The 18,674-nt window shown below is 45.4% G+C and overlaps 1 protein-coding gene across 1 annotated transcript in view; it reads left to right on the forward strand.

Annotated features, from left to right (window-relative positions):
* Positions 1 to 18,674, forward strand: part of DLGAP4 (DLG associated protein 4) — a 1,545,411-nt gene that overhangs the window by 1,232,498 nt on the left and 294,239 nt on the right. The window contains exon 6 of the mRNA XM_085619178.1: positions 3,634 to 3,845. Within this exon, the coding sequence (XP_085475304.1) occupies positions 3,634 to 3,845 (212 nt within the window). The remainder of the gene's footprint in view (positions 1 to 3,633; positions 3,846 to 18,674) is intronic.

Raw genomic sequence — 18,674 nt, forward strand, 5'->3', positions numbered from 1 at the left:
AATGGCTGGTAAAAGCCCGGAGCGCCAACATTCCAATCTCTGTCATTCACAGCTGTTGTTGTGAACAAAGGCTTCATGGAGCCAAGGGGATTTAAATCTCCTCTAGCTCCAAAAGACCTTTGTTTTATTTGTTAGAACATTCTGCCCTCCAAGTTTTGGAATGTTCAAATAGCCTTATAGCCCTCCATAGCTGGGCTATATTGGCCATTAGAACATCGGAATGTTGGGAGCTCCATTGAAAACAATGGAGTGCTCCGGGCTTATAATGGCTGATATAAGCCCGGAGCTCCAACATTCCAATGCTTCTTTGCGGCTATTAACAAAGGCTTCAGGGAGCCTGAGGGGATTTCAATCCCCTCGCGCTCCCTGAAGCCTTTGTTTAATTTGTTAGAACATTCTGCCCTCTAGTGGCAGAATGATCTAATAGCCTTATAGCCCTTCGTAGCAGGGCTATACCAGCTATTAAAGTCCCGCTGTCTTGTTAAAGTCCCTCGCCTTCGGTTCGGGCCTTTAACAATGTAGCGGGCCTTTAATAGCTGGTATAACCCGCTACGGCGGGCTATAAGGTTATATTATAGGCCCGCTTCCTTGTTCAAGGCCCTCGCCCTGACTCGGGCCTTTAATGCCGGAGCGGCCTTTAATAGGTTGTATTAGTGCTGCAGAGGGACAGGGTGTGAGGGGCCAAATAATCCTCACTTATGGTTGCCATTTACTCTATAATGGGAGAAGAGTAATCCATTCTCCTCGCTTGCGTGAGGATCCCGGGCACATTTCCTGCCACTGCTAATAAAGAGGCATTTTGGGGAGAGCTGGAATTCATCTAAACGCAATCGAACATGTTTGAGAATACCTTTGAAAATGACTTACATTTAGGTGCTTCCAATTGTTCTTTGCAACATCTTTCAAGCTGAATATTGGGTTTTACTTTTTTCCACAGTAGGTTATCACATTCCTCTTACATATCAGCAAATAGAAGACCTATTGTATTAGGAAGAGAAGAGGCCACGTGTTGAATGGGGCAGGGAGCAGCAGCACAATGTGCTATATGGAAAAGGCAGCGAGGTTTGCAGCCATAGATATTTATTCATAACGTTTTATATAGTGTGAAAATGACCCTTGCGGGTATCAGAGCGCTTTACAATGATCAAGGCGACATGTATAAAAATAACAACATCATTAACAAGGGACAATGTGTGAGAGACTCTCTTAGAGAGAAAATCACAGGTTCCAGGCCGACAGCAACCAGTAAAACAGAGTAAGAACACAGTTTGTGAGAAATAAACAAGCATGCAGTCAAGGGATAAATCATGTTTTGGAGTATAGTTCATGCGTGCACCGGCATAAATTTGTTCATTAGTATTCTTTTGACTTTCTTCTTAAATGAGGCTGTTGAGGGATTCATTTCACATGATTTTTATTTCGCCTCGTTTTTTTCCTCTTTCTATTCGTGCTGCATTCTGCAGCCTGCATACAAAGAGGTACATGCCATCAATGATTGGTTTTGTGCAGGAAGGTGTCTCTTCCTGCACAAAAACAATCATGCCCGCAACGCAGGCACCCTTGCACCTTGATGCAAGGGTGCCTGCGTTGGCACATGGCTGCTGTTTGTGCACAGGTGCAAGGGAGAAGGACAGGTATGCTCCGTATCTTGTAGATATGGTGCATTCCTTGCCTTTTATTTTGATGCACGGCAGCGCCTCAGGAAGCCTTGCTGTGGTGCTGTGCGTCAAAATATAGTAAATGTGGCCCCATATGGGTCAGTATCCATTGTAGTACAATCAAAAGGTCTTGACTAATGTCAGACAAAAAAGGACATTGCAAGTCTGCTCAAAGCACTGTAATCTATGGCATGCAGCATCTTTCTTCTGTGTGTTTGCCAGGCTCTTAGTCAGCAGCAGAAATGCCCAGTGAGTGGATTGCTCAGGGATAACTAGCAGGAATCCACAGGTCACCCTTTCAATGTTGACATGGCTGACTCAGCATTTTATCATTTTGAGGTTACTAACTTGAGTATAATTATATTTGATAGTCACAGCCCCTTATTTTTAGTGCTTAGAAACAGCGGTTGTTCTGTACGAAAGCACCACGTGAAAAATAAGTTATGATTATTTTGCAGGATCCTCGAACAAGAGGAGAAACTTTATCTTCATACATTATCCAATCGGGTATCGTGAAATACGTCAGTGGTAGGGGTCAGGGCTTAAGACAGTACCAAATAAAACACTGATGGTTGACACAGTTCTCATTTTGGTTCTATCTCTGTCTAGGTAAACTTACAGGTTGAATTGGAGATCTCTTCTTATATAATTCTAAATAACATAACTGAAAGTGGTCCATCCTGTTCTTCAGTATAATAAACTTTATTCGAGCTATCAAAATAGACCATAAAAGTACAAAGAAAGGAAAAATATTACAAATAGATGACAATATAATTTCCAGTACGTTATCAAAATGCTTCATAAAATGATGATGAGTTTGTGTCATAGCCCGCTCTATTATTCCTGAGATGTAGGGGGCCGGCGTAAATGAACTGTATCGCTAAACGCATTTAGATCTTAACCCATCCCCGGCTCTACTGTTTTGAACATAGCCCGGCACATCATTTTTGTAAATTATGGGATATGGTAAACGACCTGTACAACTACATTTCTTTTACATGCTTTGTACTGAATGATTTAACATAAAGTATTATTGTTTCACTTTTTCGTTGTAAACATTGTGCATAGCTTCAAATGAATATTGATGACATTAAGAGAAATGTAGGACTGTATAGTGAAGACCAGTCTGTCCTACCCCGTCGTCCTAATATCCCTTGAGACAGGAGGATAGAATTTGTTACACCGGCCATCAAGCTCTTTGGCCATACATGGCCGGTGTAACAAACAAATGCTTGCAGTCTCACATATCTTGCAAAACATCTATACAGCTTGTCTTTACAAGTTTAAAACTGCCCTTATTTGCAAATCTGGACCACTTTTTAAGTTGCTAATTGGGTCACTTTTTTGTTTGGTTCCGGGGCCTATATTGTGCCCCAATCCGACCTAGGGAAGGTCCTTGATGCTGGTGCACAGCTCACTGTGTTATATTAGAAGGATGGTATTTTATGAGTTGCTGATAACAAAAGTAAATATGCTTTGAAGCAGGCACATTAACCCTCTGTGCTATTCTATGAGTGAATACGGTGACTAGGCAAAACACAAACTCCTCCAGAAAGTGCAATATCAACCAGAAGTAGCTTACCATTATTATTATCCCTCGGAAATTGTAAGGTACACAAGTTTCTCTTCAGCAGGTGCATTCAGCCCATAAGATATTTTAAAATGCAGCCTCTCTATGACAATTTGAGTAAGTAGGAACATGTGATTTACTGACACATTTGACCCTGTTGGCAAATTGTTTGTGGCAGAGTTTAAAAAAAATAAATGTATAGGTTGATTGGCAGACTCCGCTTTTCATGACTCCACCTCTCCTGACTCCGCGCACATTCCGCGGTCACACTTTGACTCCTAATTTGTGGGTTCCCAGAGTGAATGTTTTCGATTTACCGCACTGTTAACCATATATTTTCTCCCAATAAAACCTGATCTCTTTTGAACAGATTTAATGATGGCGCACCTCTTCTATGTTTTGCAGGTGCCATCGGGCGATTGGAACAACACGTTAATTCAGGACAGCGAAATACCATGCCGGCGAATGCGGAGCGGCAGCTACATCAAAGCCATGGGGGACGATGACAGTGAGGACTCGGAGGGCAGTCCCAAGCCATCTCCAAAGACCGCAGCGCGAAGGCAGAGTTACCTCAAAGCCACACAGCAATCCCTGGGCGAGCAGAGTATCACCCACAGGTAAAAAAGCACCAAGCGTAAAGTCTTTGGAAATAGGACATATTTGTGTGGCTTTTTCATCCTTTCATTGTTTTCAGGTTTGATGTGTCTGCTGCTTGCTCCTGCCACAACAAAAGCCAGTTGACCTATCTGGCTTATAAATTTAGACAATAGTAACAATATTTGTTGGCCGCATGGAATTATCCAAAGTACATCAGTAAAGCTCACTCCTTTTATTTGAAATATAGAACTCATATGTATAAACGATACATTCTTGTTATTAAACTATATATTCATTCTGGTATTAAAACAGGTGGCAAATATCCATGGCCACAAAATAAACATAACTTAGTATCACTCTGTTGTGTAGAGCCTTCTCGCTTTCAGCCAACACGTGGTTTGCAGCAGGCTCCAGCGCCTCTTCAGGGCTAGTTACATTTGTTTGTAGTGTATCATACCAAAAGGTTTCCCGATAAGCATTAATTAGTACGTTGTGTGTGGATTGGTTGATTGTATGTAGCGTTCAAAATGCTTTCCTGAATTAGTATTGTATTGTAAACTTTCTCAAATGGGCTTTGGCTATTCCTCCTGAAGCTAATGATGTATCTTTCTCGGAATCCTTCAGCGATTGGCTTGATACATTGTTAATCCCATGCTGGGTCAGCCTGCTAGAGTATTTCCATCTCACCATGTTTGAGTGTGTCCTTCCACCTTACTGCAATACGAGATGGACTATTACACCTTTGGAATCAGTCAGGCAGTGGCCGTGTAGGACAACAAGCACTGGCAAAATCATCTGCTAGAACGTTGATTGAGAGAAAGAGGGTGCCTTACTTTCTGTAGCATCGATTTTTCATTTTGCCTCTGTAGGTCTGATATAGTAGTGTGTGAGCCATTGCTTTTTTGTATCCTTGCCCTAAAGTTGTTTCCAAAGAAGCCACACTGCTTTTGATTTTTTTATCTTTAACCCTGAAAATCCCAGGTTTACACAGCATCAGAGGACTAAGAGAAAGGCTAAAAGAGGAAGCTTTTGCTGAACTAGGAAGGGCGAGGCCAGGGTGGCCCAAGTGGGCACAAGTTAGTAACCTATACGATGGTTGGCGTATTCAACTGTGACTAATACACTGAACAACAAATAGAAAGCGATGCATACGTATTTGCACGCCCGCCCTATCCCCAATAAAATCCTAAATAAAGTAAGAAAGCAAAATCCTAGATTTACTTCGGTTCATTAAGTACCAATGCTGGGGGTTGTAAACTTGATTTACCACCTCCAATATATCAGTGGGCGTTGGGTTGAGCAACATAACGTGCACACGTTTTAGTGCAGTTTGAAAGTAACGTGGCTTTTATTATCTTTTCGAGGGTTGCAGTAAATATGAGGTGCACAACACCACATTGTTGCCCTGTATCCATAGTAGAAAGTTCTACGCAGCTTGAATTTCAAAGGGAAAAAAACGCATAACTCTTTTTAAAATGTAGTTAAATTGGCACAATTTAGAAATGGAAGGTATGCTGCCGGTATTCGAGTTTTGAGACATTTTTTACTGCTCTGTTTTTTTTTTACCAATATGTTGCATTATAAAGGAACTCAGCTTCAGCCTTGTGCTCTATGTGGTTCTGCAGCTTCTTGGCGATTGCGCTATCTTTATGATGGATGTTCAGGAGCGTTGCACAGGACCTGAAGCAATGTGAGAGGCCCCCACATTACACTGATTACAGGGGGGAGCTGTGGTCCAGATTGGCTTGGTAATAAACAAGCATTGGTAAAGTCAATAAGTCTTGCATATGCAAGAGCTATTGGCTTTGCCAATATCTTTTAGCCATGTTGTACACCAGCATGGCTGCTTTTCAGCATGGCCTAAAGTTAGTGCGGTAATGGAGAGTGGCGAGGATTGGAGGGCCGTAAAGTGGATTAGAGTTGAGTGGCATGGAGTGGAGTGGAGTAGACTGAACAGGAGGGGCGTGGAGTGGTGTAGAGTGTTGTGGAGTGTCGTGGAGGGTGTAGAGTGTCTTAAAGTGAAAGGATGTAGAGTGGAGTGTTAATGTCATAGAATGGAGTGGAATAGAGTGCTGTGGAGTGGTACAGAACAGAGTAGAGTGTTGCTTTGAGTGGAGTAGAGTGTTGTAGGGTAGAGTGGTGTAGATAGGAGTAGAATGTCATAGAGTGGATTAGTATAGGAGAATGGAATGGCATAAAGTGGAGTAGAGTGTTGTAGAGTCGAGTGGCGTAGAGCAGAGACAAGTGGCACAGAATGTCATAGAGTGGAGTCACATAGAGTGGAATGGAGTGGCGTAGAGTGAAGTAGTAGATGGAATAGAGTGGAGAAGTGTGTTGTTAAATAGAGTGTAGTTCAGTGACATGAAGTGGCATAGAGGGAGTTGCATAGAGCATCATAGGGTCAAGTAGGGTTGTAGAGTAGCATAGAGTGGAGTAGAGTGTTGTACAGTGGAGTGGCATAAAGTCAAGTAGAGTATCAGAGAGTGGAGTAGAGCTTAATGGAGTAGAGCATCACAGAGTGGGGTATTGTAGAGTGTAGTGTTGTACAGTGGAGTCCAGTGGAGCAGACTGGCCTAGAGTGCAGTGGCATAAAGTGCAGAGTAGACTGGCGTAGAGTGCTGTTGCATAGAGTGCATTGAATTTGAGTAAAGTGGTGTTGAGTGCAATGGCTCAGGGTGCAGTGATGTAAAGTAGAGTGGCTTAGAGTGCAAGAGCGCATTGGCGTTGAGAAGAGTGGTGCAGAGTAGACTGCAGTGGTGTAAAGTGCAATGGCGTACAGTAGATTGTTTCAGAGTAGAATGAAGTAGCATTGAGTGGAGTGGTGTAGGGTAGAACGCACTGGTATAGAGTGGTAAGTGGCATAGAGTGTCGTGGCGTAGAGTGCAGTCGATTACCGTACAGCGGTGTAGCATGCAGAGACAGAGATTGCAGTCTTGCAGGGTGTGGTAGAGTGCAGCGGCACAGAGTAGAGTGGCACAAAGTAGAGTGGCACTGAGTAGGGTGGTGCAGAGAGCAATGACATAGAGTACAGTCATGCAGAGTAGAAAAGAGTTGCACAAAGTAGAGTGGCACTGAGTAGGGTGGTGCAGAGAGCAATGGCATAGAGTACAGCCGTGCAGAGTAGAAAAGAGTTGCGTAGAGTGCAGGGATGTAGAGACCAATAGTGTAGAGTAGCACAGTGTGCAGTGGCATAGAGTGCAGTGGCATTGCTATTGAGTAAAGTGGTGTTGAGTGCATTGGCATAGAGTACAGAGGTTTAGAGTAGAGTGGCATAGTGTGCAGTGGTGCAGAGTAGAGTGGAGGAGCATAGAGCGCAGTGGCATAAAGTGTTGCAGAGCAGAGTATAGTGGCAAAGAGTGCAGTGGTGCAAAGTAGTTGACATAGATTTCAGTGGCATAGAGTGCCTTGGTTTTAAGTAAAGTGGTGTTGAGTGCATTGGCATAGAGTGCAGTGCCTTAGAGTCAAGTGGTGTAGAGTGCAGAGGCATAGAATGCTGTGGTATAAAGTACATTGTTTCAGAGTGGAGTGAAGTGGCCTAGAGTGTAGTGGTCTAGGGTAGAGTGAAGTGGTCCAGGGTGACGTGCAGTCGCATACAGGAGTGGTGTAGACCACACTGGCATAGAGTGGTGCAGAGTAGAGTGTAGTGATGCAGAGTGGAGTAGGGTGGAATAGAGTGCAGTGGTGTAGAGTAGATTGTTTCAGAGTATAACGGAGTGGTGTAGAGTGGAGTGGTGTAAGGTAGAGTTCAGTGGCATAGAATAGAAGCATAGAGTTTATTGGCATAGAGTGCAGTGGCATAGAATGCAGTGTGGCAGAGTAGAGTGGAGTAGTGCATGGTAGACTGAAATGGCCTAGACTGGAGTGGTGTAGAGTGCAGTGGCAGGTGGTGCATAATAGGATGGGGTAGAGTGCACTTGAATGGAGTAGAATGACGCAGAGTAGAGAGGTGTAGAGTGAAGTGGCGTAGAGTGCAGTGTTATAGTGTGCAGTGATGCACAGTAGATTAGAGTGTTGTAGAATGTGGCAGTGTAGAGTGTAGTGGTGTAGAGTGTGCTGGCATAGAGTGCACTGACATAGAGTGGCATAGTATATAGTAGTGCAGTGACGTAAAGTAGAGTGGTGCAGAGCAGAGTGGCTTAGAGTGCAGAGTAGACTGTTGTACGGGGGTGTCAAGTAGAGTGGCATAGAGTGCATTGGGATAGAGTGCAATGGAGTAGAGTGGGGCAGAGTAAAGTGCAATGGTGTAGAGTAGAGTTGTGTAGAGTGTAGTGGCATAAAGTAGAGTTTTGCAAAGTAGACTATAGTGGTATACAGTGCAGTGGTGCAGAGAAGATTGGTGTAGATTGCAGTGGCATATAGTGTATTGTTTCAGAGTAAAGTGGTGTAGAGTGCATTGGCATGGAGAGCAGTGGTGTAGAGTGCAGTGGAGTAGAATAGTGGTGTGGAGTGGTGCAGAGTAGAGTTGAGTGGCGTAGAGTGGAAAGGTGCAGAGTGGAATAGAGTGGCACTGAGTGCAGTGGTGTAAAGTGAAGTAATGTACAGTCTATTGATATAGAGTGGCATAGAGTGGCGCAGAGTAACGCACAGTGGCACAGAGTTCCATGGTGAATGTAAGAGTAGCGTAGAGTTTGGTGGCAGAGACTGCAGTGGAGTAGAGTGTTGTAGAGTCGAGTGTGGTAGGGCAGAGACAATTGGCACAGAATGTCATAGAGTGGAGTCACATAGAGTGGAATGGAGTGGCGTAGAGTGGAGTAGTAGATGGAATAGAGTGGAGAAGTGTGTTGTTAAATAGAGTGTAGTTCAGTGACATGAAGTAGCATAGAGGGAGTTGCATAGAGCGTCATAGGGTCAAATAGGGTTGTAGAGTAGCAAAGAGTGGAGTAGAGTGTTGTACAGCGGAGTGGCGTAAAGTCAAGTAGAGTGTCAGAGAGTAGAGTAGAGCTTAATGGAGTAGAGCATCACAGAGTGGGGTATTGTAGAGTGTAGTGTTGTACAGTGGAGTCCAGTGGAGCAGACTGGCCTAGAGTGCAGTGGCATAAAGTGCAGAGTAGACTGGCGTATAGTGCTGTGGCATAGAGTGCATTGAATTTGAGTAAAGTGGTGTTGAGTGCAATGGCTCAGGGTGCAGTGATGTAAAGTAGAGTGGCTTAGAGTGCAAGAGCGCATTGGTATTGAGAAGAGTGGTGCAGAGTAGACTGCAGTGGTGTAAAGTGCAATGGCGTACAGTAGATTGTTTCAGAGCAGAATGAAGTAGCATTGAGTGGAGTGGTGTAGGGTAGAATGCACTGGTATAGAGTGGGAAGTGGCATAGAGTGTAGTGGTGTAGAGTGCAGTCGTTTGGCATAGATTTGAGTTGTGCAGATTAGCGTACAGTGGTGTAGCATGCAGAGACAGAGATTGCAGTCTTGCAGGGTGTGGTAGAGTGCAGCGGCACAGAGTAGAGTGGCACAAAGTAGAGTGGCACTGAGTAGGGTGGTGCAGAGAGCAATGACATAGAGTACAGTCGTGCAGAGTAGAAAAGAGTTGCACAAAGTAGAGTGGCACCGAGTAGGGTGGTGCAGAAACCAATGGCATAGAGTGCAGTCGTGCAGAGTAGAAAAGAGTTGCGTAGAGTGCAGGGATGTAGAGACCAATAGTGTAGAGTAGCATAGTGTGCAGTGGCATAGTGAGCAGTGGCATAGAGTGCATTGCTATTGAGCAAAGTGGTGTTGAGTGCATTGGCATAGAGTACAGAGGTTTAGAGTATAGTGGCATAGAGTGCAGTGGTGTAGAGTAGAGTGATGCAGAGTAGAGTGGCGGAGCGTAGAGCGCAGTGGCATAAAGTGTTGCAGAGCAGAGTATAGTGGCATAGAGTGCAGTGGTGCAAAGTAGTTGACATAGATTTCAGTGGCATAGAGTGCATTGGTTTTAAGTAAAGTGGTGTTGGGTGCATTGGAATAGAGTGCAGTGCCTTAGAGTAGAGTGGTGTAGAGTGCAGAGGCATAGAATGCAGTGGCATAAAGTAGATTGTTTCAGAGTGGAGTGGAGTGAAGTGGCCTAGAGTGTAGTGGTCTAGGGTAGAGTGGAGTGGTCCAGGGTGACGTGCAGTCGCATACAGCAGTGGTGTAGACCACACTGGCATAGAGTGGTGCAGAGTAGAGTGTAGTGATGCAGAGTGGAGTAGGGTGGAATAGAGTGCAGTGGTGTAGAGTAGATTGTTTCAGAGTATAATGGAGTGGTGTAGAGTGGAGTGGTGTAAGGTAGAGTGCAGTGGCATAGAGTAGAAGCATAGAGTTTATTGGTGTAGAGTGCAGTGGCATAGAATGCAGTGTGGCAGAGTAGAGTGGAGTAGTGCATGGTAGACTGAAATGGCCTAGACTGGAGTGGTGTAGAGTGCAGTGGCAGGGGGTGCAGTGGTGCATAATAGAGTGGGGTAGAGTGCACTTGAATGGAGTAGAATGGCGCAGAGTAGAGAGGTGTAGAGAGAAGTGGCGTAGAGTGCAGAGTTATAGTGTGCAGTGATGCACAGTAGATTAGAGTGGTGTAGAATGTGACAGTGTAGAGTGTAGTGGTGTAGAGTGTGCTGGTATAGAGTGCACTGACATAGAGTGGCATAGTATATAGTAGTGCAGTGACGTAAAGTAGAGTGGTGCAGAGCAGAGTGGCTTAGAGTGCAGTGTTGCAGTGTACAGGGAGTGTGTCAAGTAGAGTGGCACAGAGTGCATTGGGATAGAGTGCAACGGAGTAGATTGGGGCAGAGTAAAGTGCAATGGTGTCGAGTAGAGTTGTGTAGAGTGTAGTGGCATAAAGTAGAGTTTTGCAAAGTAGACTATAGTGGTGTACAGTGCAGTGGTGCAGAGAAGATTGGTGTAGATTGCAGTGGCATATAGTGTATTGTTTTAGAGTACAGTGGTGTAGAGTGCCTTGGCGTGGAGAGCAGTCGTGTATAGTGCAGTGGAGTAGAATAGTGGTGTGGAGTGGTGCAGAGTAGAGTGGATTGGCGTAGAGTGGAAAGGCGCAGAGTGGAATAGAGTGGCACTGAGTGCAGTGGTGTAAAGTGTAGTAATGTACAGTGTATTGAGATAGAGTGGCATAGAGTGGCGCAGAGTAACGCACAGTGGCACAGAGTTCAATTGTGAATGTAAGAGTAGCATAGAGTTTGGTGGCAGAGACTGCAGTGGCATAGAGTGCAGTGGTGCAGATGTGAGTGTCGTAGAGTTAAGTGGCAGAGAGTGCAGAGTAGACTTTCAAAGAGTGGAAGGGTGTATAGTAGAGTGCATTGGTGTGGAGTGCAGTGATGTAGAGCGGGGCAGAGAGTGCATTGGTATGGAGTGCAGTGGCATATGGTGGTGCAGAGTAGAGTGGCATAGTGTGCTGTGGTGCAGAAAATAGTGGCATAGAGTGGAGCAGTGTATAGTGGAGTGATGCAGAGTAGAGTGATGTGGTGGAGAATGGATTCTCTGCAGTACAATAGGGTGTAGTGGCATGAAGTGCACTGGTGGAGAATGGTGTAGAGTAAAGTGGTGCAGAGTAGAGTGCAGTGGCATAGAATAGCAGAGAGTGTAGTGGCAGATAATGCAGTGTTGCAGAGTAGACTGTTGTAGAGTGCAGTGGTGTATAACATAGTGGCACATAGTGCACTGGTGTGGAGTGCAGTAATATAGAGAGTAGTGTCAGAGTGGCATAGACTGCTGTGGCATTGTGTGGTGCAGAGTTGAATGGCATAGAAAGCAGTGGCATAGAGTACAGTGGTGCAGAGTAGAAAAGAGTGGCTTAGAGTACAATGGCATAGACTGCAGTGGCGTAAAGTGTTGCAGAGTAGAGTATAGTGACATGGAGTATTGCAGAGTAGATTATAGTGGAACAGAGTGCAGTGGCGCAGAGTAGTTGGCATGGAGTGCAATGGCGTAGAGTGCATTAGTTCTTAGTAAAGTGGTGTGAAGTGCAGTTGTGCAGAGTAGAGTGCAGTGGTGTACAGTAGAGGAGAGTGGTGCAGAGCAGAGAAGCACAGAGCAGAGTGGAGTGGGGCAGAGTAGAGTGGCATAGAGTAGAGTGGAGTTGTGTGCGGTGGCGTAGAGTAGATTGTTTCAGAGTAGAGTGCAGTGGTGCACGGTAGAGTACCGTGGCATGGAGTGACATAGGGCAGATTGGCATAGAGTGTACTGACATAAGAGTTGTACAGAGTAGAGTGCATTGCTGTAGAGTGCAGTGGCATAGGGTGCAGTGTGGCAGAGTAGAGTGAAGTTGCGCAGAGTGTAGAGTGCAGTGGTGAAGAGTGCAGTTGTGCATAGTAGAGTAGTGCATGGTAGAGTGCACTGGCACAGAATAGAGTGGGGTAGAGAGGCATAGAGTGGAGTGGTGCAGAGTAGAGTGCAGTGACGCAGCGTGGAGTGGCATTGAGCAGCATAGTGTGGAGTGGTGCAAAGTAGAGTGAAGTGGCATTTGTATGATGTGCTAACACACTTCCATTACAGACAACAAATTTTCAATTGAAACAACAATTACATTTCCACAGACATTCAGTTTTATTGATAAAAGCGCACAAACGATAATGTTTGGAAATACCCAAAAATGTGCTTCATTAGGCTTTTCTAATTCTGAAATATCTACACAGTTAATTTATAGACAATTAACTTTTGTTGTGCGCTAGAAAATGGTGAGATGACGTAGCCTAACAGCTAGGGCGTTCAACCTCAAATCTGGGAAACCGGGTTTGAGTCTTCGCAACAATGCTCAACATATTGTGATTCTGGGCAAATCACTTAATCTCCCTGTGCCTTACAAAAAATAAAATGAATGTGTCTATCTGTAATGAAACTTGTGCTTATGTAAAGCGCTTTGATACCCGATACCTTCAGGCCAAGTTTGCGCTATATAAAACTCTAAAAAATAAAAAAAAAACATGGTACAGCCTTCCTCAAGCACTTCCCTGTAGCCAGTATGATTGTCATATGAATCCTGCCACTTTGTAGTAACAGAAAGTAAACACCAAGCTCCCTGGAAGACATAGCCTGACATTTGACCTTTATATTTTAATGCACAGAAAATGTTACAGGATAAGAACATGATTTAAAGGCCTGTTTACTGAGATGGAGCGATGCTGAACAAATAAAGTAAATATGGTTTGTAAAAGGGTTGCGACAATCTCGAGCTCGACAGCCTAAAAGAAATAAAGGCAGCAAATAGAAAGCAAGCAAATGTGAGTTACAAACCACAAAGCCAATGGTAGATAAGGGGCGAAATACATTCCTAGGAAAGCTTTCGGAATGTCCCCAAGATGTCAATAGCAAACCAGACGGCTTTGGCCTAAAAACATCAGTTCCTTCTACCAGGCCAGATGAGTGTACTGCCTCTGGTGCTGTCTTTTTTCCAGATTGAGCGAAAACTCCCTCCTCCCCAGTTGCACCATGAAATAGGGCTGGAATAGGTAGATCAGGCTGGAGAGAGATTGGTGGAGTAGGGTAGGAATCAGATGAGGCCTAAGCACCATAGACAGAAGGAGGTGATTACATTTTTTTGATTTCTCTTTCATTTTCTATTAAAATCTAACGCCTTACCGTTTGCTCATTGCTTGGAAAGCGGCGCCCGAGCAGTTGTTTGCTGACTTCTTTGTGGATGTGGTCTCCAAGAGCAGCCCGTGCAAGTAAGAGCGGTGGAGCGGTGACGCCAGGTTGGGGCGGGGATGGAATTCCACAGACGACGACGAGGGAAAATTAATTATTTATTTAATTTTCCCTCATGGTTGTCTGTCAAAATCTCGCCCCACCCTGCCCCAGCCTCTGAGTAAAGGTGTGTTAGGCAAAAGCCAAGTGGGATCAGGAAATGGAAGACTCTGGGAGCGAATCGTTTTAGAGTTCTGCAAGGGCAGGTATGACGAGCTAAAAGCTGCTAAGTTCCACAGTAACTTGAAATCAAATCGAAATCAGCAGCTCGCGAGGACAGCTGTATCTTATCATATGCTAAGGCATCATTCCAACCCGAAAACTGTGTTTTTTGGGATCTTTTGGGAACTTTTTTCACTGAAAAAGTTGCTTAAACACAGCCATGTGAAAGTGTATCTGGAGACTACCGCCCTGCTGCAACTGGCAAGTGTGTTACATTGAAAGTCCTATAGTTCACTTCCTTATATTAACTTTTCGCAAGTTAATTAGCAACATGCAGTTTTCATCCTTCTTGTTAGCTAAACTGACCAGCACTTTTATCCTGAAAGTTGATTCTCTTTTGTGCTATTTAACCCTTTGAGACTGGATTTTAATCAGCCTGGTTAACTAGTTTTTAGAAAGATACTGACATAGCATAAGATTGATTTATCATGCCATTTGTGTACTTTACAAGTCTGTGCTCGTTTCTTGTTTTTCTATGAGCGCAATACAGGAAGGATTGATTTTTTGTGTAAAACTAGGGGGTCATTACGATACATGCGGTGGTGGGCCCTCCGCCATCTGACAGCAATTTCCCCTATACCCCCACACCCCCCCCCGCCAAATTACGATGGTGGTGGGAATCATCATTGTTCAGTGGCAGTCGCCCGTACCGGCCGCCACTGTCCCACCACAGGCAATCATACCAATTGCGTGGCGGAGCAGTCAGCATACCTAGAATGGTGGCGGTGCCTAGCAGGCACAGTCCACCAGATTAGGATGCTTCATCCCCGCCAGCCTGTGTATGGCGGTTCAACCGCCATTCACAGGCTGGCGGGGATGTACTTTGGGGGCCTGTAGCGGGCCTCCCTTAAGCAAGGGCATGGGATATTTGCACTGCCCCCCAACATTTCCCTGCACCATGTGACAGGCACCATGTGACAGGCACCGCATGGTGCCTGCCACGAGTGCAGGGAAATGCAAAACTTGCATTTTTACCATTGCGGCGGGTGCTGCAGCTTGCAGCACCCACCGCAATGGTAAACATGCACAATGCAACCGCCACAGTGGCGGTCGCATTGTAATTTCACTTACGGGACTGCCTCCATTTAGGCGGCCGGTCCCAAACCCTGTGACGATGGCAGGCAGACTTCAGTCCGTCCGCCATCGTAATCACCCCCTAGATACATAGTATAATGCCCAGTTACTGAGCTGGAGACTCCAATCCCAGCTACCCTGCTTGGCCGAATTGTGTGATCTTAGACAAAACAGTAATTTCATTACACCTCCTTTTGCGTTACTGCTCCATTTAAGAGCACCCATGAGTGATTCAGCCCAGAGTGCCCTTGACAGAATAAAGACAGTCTCTGACAGACCATAACATTGCACTGTGTAATGTATATGATATTGACCAATTATATATTGCACTTCACACGCTAAATTGAGTGTTGATATTCTGCATAAGAGACCTTTTTTACCTCTTCTGTGCCCATGACGAGATAGTCTCGTCATGGAGCACGGTCGCGCTGTGCCCATGACGAGACTATCTCGTCATGAAACCCGCCCACTAAGGAAACGCCCGGCACAGGAGGGGGAAAGGGCGTGGCACCGAAGGGGTTAATCCGTTTGTTTGAAAGTTATTTATTTTGACTCAGAATTTGTGCAAATGAAGCTGAAGTGAGCATTAGGAGAGGGACTCATGTGTGATGAGTCCCATTCAGCTGAGATTCTAAGGGTCTGATTTATATCCGCGTTTGGTTCTCCATTTCTTGGCATCACAAATATTGCTCAGGAGCACTGTGTCCCTTCCTGGCTTCACAGAGGAAATCTATGAGCGTTGGTCCATGTAACCTGCAGGTGGCGCTGTTGTAGATAAAAAGGGAGGCGGGGGCAGAAGATTGAAAACTTGCCTCTGTTCTGTTCTGATACAATAAATAGTATAGGATCACAAGGTCGCAACACGCATAAGGTTGGGAAATGGCCTATGGGTGCCCCTCTTCTCTGTAAAAAAATACAGTCACTTTATAAAGAATTACTAATGTGCTGCTGATACCACTAGGTGAAAGCAGGCCTCTCTGTGCCCTTGCAGAGCAGGGGCAGGCCTCTCAGGAGTAGGTGTTGGGCCCCACTGGATGTGGGAGTGTCATCTAGCAATGACCTGGGCTAGAGCAACAATCCTCATAGTAAAAGAAACAGAGTTAGATTCATGTTCTCTGCTGCTTTCTATAACATATGTGCCTCTCAGGTTGTAGAAGTAGCCATCTTCAGATATGGAGGGGTGGTGATGGGAGTGGCAGTGCCCTAGGTACTGAAGCATGGTGGGTCTGGCCATGATATGGACCGCGCCTGCTGCCTTTTCTCACAGAGCTCTGATAACAGGCCCGGCCGCCTCATAAATGTAAGCTTTCTTCCCTCCAAATCAAAGGCAAGAGGCAGGGCAGTGCCCCATTTCCCGTATCGCTATGATCAGGCTTCAGTTATGGTAATTCGTGTTGTAATAGATCTTTATTTTTAAAATGCATGTTTTAAATCCAGGAGCAGAGCTGTAAGAACATCTATGAGGAAGTACCAAGAACTCTGCTGCTTGGAACCAAATCATACATCTGAGAGAGAATTGAATAGGAACACTCGCCTTTAATGAACGTCATATGTGCCTGCCCCTCCGCTCTCAATGGGCAGTGTTCCTCCCTGTTGTTTCGCTTTCCTTAAAAGCTACTCAGTGGCCTGGCGATCAAGCCTCTAGCCACAAGACAATCATGGAAAATGAAAGTGGACTGCCATCTTCCCCTGTTCGGGAAACAAAAGACAACCATATCTGAGGACACAGGGGCCCCACACACCCCTGTGTCCCGGCTCCACTGCATTCATCGGAGCTACACCCCTGACGGCCACCTTCTGATAATCTTACTGTCTGTCTTTGACTGCCCTAATGTGTCCATCCTCTCCTCCATATGGTCTGTCTCTCCTTACTGGTAATCTTTGTCTGCTGACAACCAGGGCCAAACTGGGAACAGAAACCGGCCCAGGAAAACTGCTTAGCTGGCCCCCCCTGAGGTGAGGGGGAGTGCAGCCGAGCAGTTTGCGACAGCCGGTTTCGGCCGATTTTGTTACGGGGGACCGATATTGCCGACCCCCGGTAACAAAAACAGCCCCCAGGGGCCCACAACCGTCCCACACCCTAGCGGCCTTCCGCGGAAACGCTCGGTGCCCGCTATGGCCAGTCCAGCCCTGCGGACAACGAGCCCCATTACCAGGTGGCCAGATTTAAGTCCCCGGGATACTGGGGCTCGGAATACCAGTTCTGACTGCATCTAAACCTGGCCATCATGTGTTCTTGACGTCAGAATGGAGAATAGCCATATGGACCAAGGGATTTCTAGTTTGTTTTGACATGGTTATGCCACATTCTGGGGATAACATCTGCTGAGATTTACCACCTGATTCACGCAGGCTGGAAATCTGAGCAGGGTTCCAAGGAGAGATGTAAGGAAGGGGGTTAGAGAGGTATTCCTTCCAGGATACCACTCCAACAGACTTCCTGTGGGGCCAAAGTCTTTGTAATAGTGGTCACTCTCGAACCTTGATGAATGTCCTCTCTCTTTCTTTTACCTCTCACGCCTTCTCACCCTTTCTCTCTCTCTCTCTCTCTCTGTTGTTCTTTCCCTCTTTTCCTATACTCTTACCTGTCCCTCCCACACTCCTGGGCCACTTCTCTTGTCTGTCTACTTTGCTTCCATATCCTACATGTGTGTGTGTGTCACATGCACAGCGTTTCTCACACAAGCACACCACACTCGTCACTGCCTCTGTTCCTCTCATTGATAACTACTTTTCTCCTCTTGCTTTCATTTGCTGTCTCTGTTGAACTCCATTTCTCCCTCTGTCCTTGACTATAACTTCTTTCTCCACTCCTTTCCAATTTCTCCATGACTGTCCATTCTATACCACTGTTGCACTGTACAGTTGAACGACCTTCCTCTCTAACTATTACTCTTCTTGTTTATTGTCCCTTCTCAATGGCCATCACTCTTGACAGGCTCTTGCACTTTGGATTCTCGCTCTCGTGCTTTCTGTTTCACTATCTCTTTCCTACTGGCTCGCTCGCGGTCTCATCCATTCCTCCTTCGCCTTTCCCTTTCGTTAAACAGCAGTGGTCCATTTGAAGCACTAGCACCGTGAGACCATTGCTTTTTGCTTCTCCACACTGTTTCACTTGTTCTCATGGTGAGCACCTGCGCGACTTTATTCGCCAATTTAAAGCACTGGATCTTTTCATTGACATACGCAGCCAATCTTTTTTAGCCGGGCCTGGGCAGCACATGCGCTGCTCTGCGAGGTAGGGACTTGAAGCTCTGCCCACTCTCCGCCCACATCTTTCATTGGCTTGTGTCATTGTCCACTGTAAGCTTAGTATTCTCTCCTCAGTACCGCCTTGTCTCATTCGTAACCTCCCATGGCAACACCCCGTTATTTGTCTTGTTGCTCGGTAGGCTTTAATTACAGCCTCCAAGCACTATTTTCTCACACAGCTTTGTCCTGCCTGCTGTTGCAGGATGGACGCGCTCTCTCCTAACACTTTTCTTTTTTAATAGCGCACATTTGAAATGCAATTGGTCTCGCACTTGCAAGAGTTTAAGCTATTGGCATTGTAAATGACAATCCCTTTTATTTATCTGTTTTAAAAACAACAAATAAATAAAAGGAAATTGTCATTCACAATGCCAATAGCTCAAACTCTCATAAATGCGAGATCTATTGCATTGCAAATGCTTGTTAAGTAAATGTGCTCATATAGGATGATTAATTTTGTGTGCACTCAACACATTTCATAAAGTTGCATTTTCACGGTCCCCCATAGTGTGACAAGGAGGATCACAAATACTGATTTTACATTTTCTACTTGAGGGCGTGGGCTAGTAGGTTGCTGGGTAAGGTGCAGTGTATGGAGATTTGGTAGCAGCTGCTCAGATATTTAGGGTTGCATTCATTTTAAATTTATTTTGAGGATCT

Source organism: Triturus cristatus, chromosome 7 (assembly GCF_964204655.1).
Source record: "Triturus cristatus chromosome 7, aTriCri1.1, whole genome shotgun sequence".
NCBI classification, from domain to species: domain Eukaryota; kingdom Metazoa; phylum Chordata; class Amphibia; order Caudata; family Salamandridae; genus Triturus; species Triturus cristatus.